This window comes from Prionailurus bengalensis, chromosome B2 (genome assembly GCF_016509475.1).
Source record: "Prionailurus bengalensis isolate Pbe53 chromosome B2, Fcat_Pben_1.1_paternal_pri, whole genome shotgun sequence".
NCBI classification, from domain to species: Eukaryota; Metazoa; Chordata; class Mammalia; order Carnivora; family Felidae; genus Prionailurus; species Prionailurus bengalensis.
Genome location: NC_057349.1, coordinates 63,502,031 through 63,509,714, shown reverse-complemented (window position 1 = coordinate 63,509,714; position 7,684 = coordinate 63,502,031). Strand labels below are relative to the sequence as shown.

General features: G+C 38.7%; 1 protein-coding gene across 1 annotated transcript in view; it reads right to left on the bottom strand.

The window, feature by feature from the left end:
- Positions 1–248: 248 nt before the first annotated feature.
- SDHAF4 (succinate dehydrogenase complex assembly factor 4) overlaps positions 249–7,684 on the bottom strand; it is a 32,852-nt gene continuing 25,416 nt past the window's right edge. Inside the window, exon 3 of the mRNA XM_043591747.1 lies at positions 249–2,020. Within this exon, the coding sequence (XP_043447682.1) occupies positions 1,911–2,020 (110 nt within the window). The 3' untranslated portion in view covers positions 249–1,910. The remainder of the gene's footprint in view (positions 2,021–7,684) is intronic.

Genomic DNA, 7,684 nt, shown 5'->3' with positions numbered 1-7,684 from the left:
TCTAAGTTGTCTTTCCTCTATCACATCATAAACACAAGCAAGAATATGCAATACAAAATAATTTGATACAGTATTTCTAGAGTAACATAATAAAAACCTCCATGAATGTGGGCTAATTGAAGGTTGACTAAATTACAGAATGTTTTAAAGGAATGTGGTTCTTACTTAGCAACATACATAGTAACTGCCATTAGAAGAACAAATGTTGACAAAGACTGATGACTAGGCCCAATTACCACACCAGTTAGTTTGTTTCTGAGAACACACATTACAAAAAGTTTATTTATGTAAATAAATCTCCTACAATCTTCTCAAATAATACTACACTTATAATTCATGTCACACAATCATCAGCCCACTGCATTATCTTCTACAGGCCGTGCAAACCCCTTCTTCCTAGGTAATTTCGGTGTAGCCTGGGGGCTGAAGGCCCAATCCCTGTGACAGAGTAAGGCCAGAGGCCAGCATGGGTTGCCACAGGCAAGCCCAGCAATTTCTATTCTTCCTTTCCATTCCATGTCTATAAACTGGCCTTGACTTTTCCTGACCCAGTTATCCAAAGGCCACAGGACAAGAGCTTTTGAGTCATCAAAACTGACTAAGCTGGCCCATTTCATCCCCTGCTTTTGTCACAAATTGGTCCTATGTACCTAAATTTTATTTTAACAAACTAGTGCATATTTCTGCTCAGTTCTTCAGTGCAAAAAATCACTAATTTTCTTACTAATGATTTTGTAATGTTATATTCATAAAACAATTTCTTTTTTTTTTTAACGTTTATTTATTTTTGAGACAGAGAGAGACAGAGCATGAACGGGGGAGGGTCAGAGAGAGGGAGACACAGAATCTGAAACAGGCTCCAGGCTCTGAGCTGCCAGCACAGAGCCTGACGCGGGGCTCGAACTCACGGGCCGCGAGATCATGACCTGAGCTGAAGTCGGCCGCTCAACTGACTGAGCCACCCAGGCGCCCCTAAAACAATTTCAATTAAAGTATTTCAAACTTAGTTTCTAAATATTTCCCCCCAGAAAGTCTAGAGACTTGGAAAAATACATTTATGATTTACAGATAGCTAACACTTAATGAGACGTTTGTGCTATGCACTGTTCCAAGTACATGTACCTACTCATTTAAAGTTCTCAACTACCCAAAAAGGGCAGTATTATCTCCAATTTACACATGAAGATACTGAGGTGTGGAAAAGTTGAATAACTTACCCCAGGTCACACAGCTAGTAAGTAGCAGAGCCAAAATTTGAACCTAAGTAATCTGTCTCTGGAGCTAGACTTTCTGTTGTTACTGTGGCCTTATAAAACTACAACGTGTTATTTAACTCACATTAAAAAAGCACTATTACCTAGCATATAGCAATAAAAATCATTAAAACTTGTTTTATTTACATTTGTACTTTATAAGCAGCTGATTAATTTAAAATGCAATATGATGAAATATGCAGCTCTAATCATCTTTTATATACTCCAATATATTTAAATTAAAATTAATGTGCTAATGTAGAAATATTTCCCCTTTCTTAATTTATAGCAGCATATTTTCTTTCAAGGCATTATTTGTGGGTTTTTAAAACATTTTTATTTATTTTTGAGAGACAGAGTATGAGCAGGGGAGGGGCAGAGAGAGAGGGAGACACAGAATTTGAAGCTGCAAGCTGCAGGCTCTGAGCTGTCAGCACAGAACCCGATGCAGGGCTCAAACCCACAAACTGAGAGATCATGACCTGAGCCGACGTTGGAAGCTTAACTGACTGAGCCACCGAGGCACCCCTATTTGTGTTTTTAAACACATTATAGAGATTAAATGACTTAAAGGATATACAGAGAGAAAATAATGAGAAATAAATTAATTCAGATGTACATATTCAGAAAAAGATACTGAAGTTAATAATATATGGCTTAAAAGTCAATACAGCGTCCTTTTCGTTCCCAATCTCCATATCGGGTAGGTTCTGGGCCTCTGGGTCCACCTTTTTCTTTGGTAACGGGATTAATATCATCTGGAAATTCTAAAGAAAGACAGAAGATACAAAAAAAAAAAAAACCACAGTCAATAGAGACAAAAGCATGAAGACCAATTCTGAAGACAGAGTGGTCGAGTTGCAGAGTTAATAGGCTAGATACTACTGACTAGGTTATTACAATGCAGTCTTTTAAATGAACTGTAAATGTGGTTCTTTTCCCCAAGTTTGAGAAATCACTTCTGGACACAATTGTCATATCCAATGAACTTTATTACCTATATTAATTACTTAGAATTCTTGGAGTGTTCTCAGGCCCCAATATGGGGAGTGGCTGCATTTGTATGGATGGATTAAAAGAGAGGGAAAGGAATGCAGGGAATACAGAGTACAAATCCATAGGGTTTGGAAGGTTGTGAAACAAGGTTACTTTGGCTCACTGCCTCAGTTTTCTTTATCAGTAAAATGGGTATAACAACCATATCTGATTTGCTATGTTGAAAATTAAACAAAGAGATGAATGTAAAGGATCCAGCTCACTGCCGGGTACCTAAGAATGCCCAATTAATTTTAGTTATGAGTATTATTGTTCTTCATCATAGGATTTTGGCTTCATGAAATGGTTAGCTGACACTGCCATTCATGGACATAACAACTATTACTCTGAATACTGTGTGTTCATAAAGGACTATTCATCTTGAGTCTGGCCCAATTCTGAGTACTTTATTCACAGTAACTCATTTAATCCTCATAATAATCATATGGGACAGGAACAATTATTGTCTCCATTTTATAGATGAGGAACATGAGACACAAAGAGGTTCAGAAAGGTGCTCCTGATCACACAGCTAGCTACCAAGTGATAAACAGAGTTTGAATTCAGACAGTCTGGTTGCAGTCTTGTTTTTAACCCATAAACTACTGCTCTGTATATGGGGTGGACAGAAGAGGAGTCAGCTATTAGAAAGAACCCCAATTCTTACTCTGTGTCTCTTTAGAAAACTAGATGAACATCACCAAAATCCCATAGTCCCTGTCTAGGAAAAAAGACAATTAACCCTGAAAATTTTCAAATATGTATCTGTTTTTAAAATTCTTTCTCTACTGTGAATCAAGTATTCCCTACCCTGTCATTCTATTTTCTAAGAACTCCTTGCTGGGACTTCCTCTGAAAGCACCTAATGGAAGCTCTTCCATCTCCCATATTTCTGGGGCTCACCGAGTATCTTCATCAGCTTGGGTTGCCAAAACAAACTACTGTAGACTTAAACAACAGAAACTAACTTTCTCACAGCTCTCGAGGCTAGGAGTCTGCAAGCAGGGTGCCAGCATGGCTGGGTTCTGGTGAAGACTCTTCCTGGCTTGTAGACAGCCCCTTCTCAGTGTCCTCACATGGCAGGGAGAGAATGATGGCAAGCTCTCTAGTGTCTCTTCTTATAAGGACACGAATTCCGACATAGGGAATTCTCATGACCTCATTTAAAACCATCTCTAGGGGCGCCTGGGTGGCTCAGTCGGTTGAGAGCCCGACTTCGGCTCAGGTCATGATCTCATAGCTCATGGGTTCGAGTCCTGCATCGGGCTCTGTGCTGACAGCTCAGAGCCTGGAGCCTGCTTCAGAGCCTGTCTCTCCCTCTCTCTCTGCCCCTACCCCGCTCATGCTCTGTCTCTCAAAAATAATAAACATTAAAAAAAATTAAAAAAAAAAACTAATTATCTCTTAAAGGCTCTGTCTCCAAATACCACCCCCATTGGGGGGTTAGGGATTCAACATATGGATTTTAGGGAGACACAACTCAGTCCATAGCACTAGGCAAGAAAGAAAGGGTCAAGATGTCCCTGCACCTCACTGCTACTTCCAGTCTCTCATTCTACCACCAAATCTTTACAGCCTTTCCTCTTTTGAATTCTGCACCATTTACTTGTCCAGTGCTTTTCTGTAGTCCAGTAATAAAGTCAAAGACTCTTCTAACTTCTTGGATAGGATCAATATTTGATTCATAGTTTGATCTCTCCCCATTGTTCTTCATATCAACATGCACATTAGTATCCTCACATACTGGGGACAAGGAGGTCCTTAATCCTCTTTCCTAGTGATCTTCACATCCACTTGTGCAATCCATTTCGATTTCATTATCTCCTGAATATGTTCCTTCTCCAAGTCTCACACTCTTGAGCTTTCTTCTTTCTGACTGCAGCCTCCTATGGAGGCTTTTCCCTCATGTTTGTTTAACCCAATTTTCACCCTCATTATAATCTATAGCTTTCTGAAATTCTTTACTCTCATTAGTTCCATCCTGAGTCATGCTTGGAGTCATATTCTAGACTAATGCAACCATTTTCTAACTCATCTCTGTTTTCTGACTCTCATGACTCCAGCCTAACCTGCATAGAAGGATAAATTAATCTTTCTAAAACAGAATCCCTCCTCCACATTACATTAAGTGAAAGAGGCCAGACACAAATGATTATGTACTGTATGATTTCATTTATATAAAATCCTAGGAAGGGCAAAATTATAGTGACAGAGAACAGATTCATGGTTGCCAGGGGGATGGGAGAATGAAACTAATTATAAAGAGGCACCAGGGGCTCTTTGTGGGATTGAATTGCTTTATACTTTGTGTTGGTTATATGGTTATAAACATTGTTAAAATTCATAAAACTGTTTCTTAAAATGGGTGAATTTTATTATATGCAGATTATACTACAGTAAAGCTGATTAAAATAATCTCCATTCAAAAAACTTGAGAGCTTTCTTCACTGTCTACTGCATAAAGCCCATATGCTATAAACTGGTACTTCAGGCACTCCCAGACTTGAGCCAAATCTACCTTTCTAGCTTTATATTCTATTAATCCACTATATACACCCTATGCTGCAGCAAAACAGGAACATTGGCTGTATCTTGCATGCATCTCCCTGGCCTCTCTTTCTCTGACCACATCTTTCTTTTTTTTTATTTTAGAGAGAGCACATGAACAGGGAAGAGGGCAAAGAGAGAGAGAGAGAGAGAGAGAGAGAGAGAGAGAGAGAGAATCTTAAGCAGGCTCCATGCTCAGTGCAGAACCCTACACAGGGCTTGATCCCATGTTCTGGGATCATGACCTGGGCAGAAATCAAGGAGTCAGATGCTCAACCGAATGAGCCACCTAGGTGCCCATCTTTCTCTTTTTTGAAATGTCTCCCTGCCATTCCTTAACTACTTATGATTTTATTGTGCCTTTTAAACCAAGCTCAATGTTAAGCTCTTTTCTCTCCTTTTTTTCTGAACTTTTTGCATTATCTCTTATGCCAGTTACCACATGATGTCCTGTTGATAGTTATTTTCGTATCTCATTTTCCTTATTCATCTTTGCATCAAACAGGGTGTTCAGATGCAAACAATCTTCCTTTATTATCTTAACAAACTTTTTTTAATGCTTATTAGAGAGACAGAGCGTGAGTGGGGGAGGGGTAGAGAGAGAGGGAGACTTGGATCTGAAGCAGGTTCCAGGCTTTGAGCTGTCAGCACAGAGCCTGACACGAGGCTCAAACTCACGAACCATGAGATCATGACCTGAGTTGAAGTTGGACACTTAACTGACTGAGCCACCCAAGCGCGCCCCTTTATTATCTTAATGAAGTCTACTCTCTGCAAAGGGACCACCTATATATTTTTCTTAGAATGACATGCGTACCATAGGCAGGGAGACAAGCCCAGAAAGAAGGAAACAAGGAAGAAGACAAACTTGTTAGGAGACCAACAAAACCACAGATGCTTGAATTTGGGCTTCAATGGCAGGATGAATGAGTTTGACATGTTAAGAAGGTATTGGATCCAGGACACAGGAGAAGCAGGAGTGAAGGATATCCCCAGATTTCTGACTCTCTACTTTTGGGCAGAGGTAGAAGAGCTTAAAAAAGAAGTGAGGAAAAATTGGTTGAAGAAATAGGAGGAGAAACGGGCAAAGCATAACCAAAACCACGACAGGCAGGTTTCTAGCAGCAGTGGTTAACAATGTTGAACCTTGTAGACAGTTCATATAAAATGAGGACTGAAAGGCATTTGCTGGGTTTGGTGATATTTACCAGACCAGCTTCTAAGAAATGGTAGGTTCAACATAAATTGCAGCGACTCAAAAATTAAGATGAATAGCTGGCACTGTGTCAAACAGATGATTACCTTTTGAAATGTGCTTTTTTCTTTACTATGTGAAATATATATAACATTTATCATATTAATCCCATTATGATATAGTTTATCATTTTAACAACTTATAAGTGTACAATTCAGTGGCACTGACTATATATATTCTCATTGGTAACTATCACACTATCTACACCCACAAGTTTTTCATCATCCTCAATATAAACTCTATACCCATTAAGCAAAAACTTTCCCTTTCTCCCTTCCTCTAGACTTTGATAACCTCTATTCTACCTTGTCTCTATGAATCTGCCTACTCAAGGTACATAATTTAAGTGGAATCATGTATTTGTCCCTCTGTGTCTAACTTATTTCACTAAGCATAATGTTTTCAAGGTCCATCCATATTGTAGCACATTATTAAAATGCCATTCCCGGGGCACCTGGGTGACTCAGTCGGTTAAGCATCTGACTTCAGCTCAGGTCATGATCTCACGGTCTGTGAGTTCGAGCCCCGCGTCGGGCTCTGTGCTGGCAGCCCAGAGCCTGGAGCCTGCTTCAGATTCTGTGTCTCCCTCTCTTTCTGACCCTCCCCCATTCATGCTCTCTGTCTGAAAAATAAATAAACATTAAAAAAAAAATTAAAAAAAAAATGACATGCCATTCCTTTTAATGACTGAATAGTATTCCACTATATGTACTTACCACATTTTGTTTACCCATTTACCTATCGATGAACATCTGAGTCGTTTCTTTTGGCCATTGTGAATAAAGTTGCTATGAACAGTTGCTATGTTGCTCCACGTTGTTGCCATCACTTGTTTTCCAGTTTTCCTTAAATTGTAGCCATCATACACACCCACTGCAGTTGAAGTGGTATCTCACTGTAGTTTTGATTTGTAATTAGTGGTGTTGAGCCCTATTTCAAGTGCTTGTTAGTTATTTGTATATCTTCTTTAGAGAAATGTATGTTCAAGTCATTTGCCCATTTTTGAATTAGGTTGTTTTTGTGGAGTTGTAGGAGCTTTTCACATACTCTGGATATTAACTCTTTGTCAGCTATATTATTTACAAATATTTCTGCCATTCTGTAGGTTATCTTTTTACTCTCTTGATAATGTCCTTTGATGTACAAAATTTATTAATTTTGCTAATGTGTAATTTTATCTATTTTTTGTGTTTGTCGTCTATGTTCTTGGTGTCATAGCAATTAAACAGTTGTCAAATTCAATATCATGAAGATTTTCCCCAATGTTTTCATTTAAGAATTTTATAGGCTTACCTCTTAATTTTAGGTTTTCGACATTTTTAGAGTTAATTTTTATATATGGTATAAGGTAAGGGTACAATTTTTTTCTTTTGCATGTGATTATCCAGTTTTCCCAGAACCACTTATAGAAAAAACTGTCCTTTCCGCCACCGAATGAACACGGCAACCTTCTCAAAAACCAACTGAGCAATAGGTGGGGGTTTACTTCTGGGATTGCTGCTTTTGTGTATGATGCTTTGATGAAAATATTCCTCTCAGATTTTTGTGCTTGGCTAAAACCAGGAAAGAATTTTACCTTTAGATTATACCAACT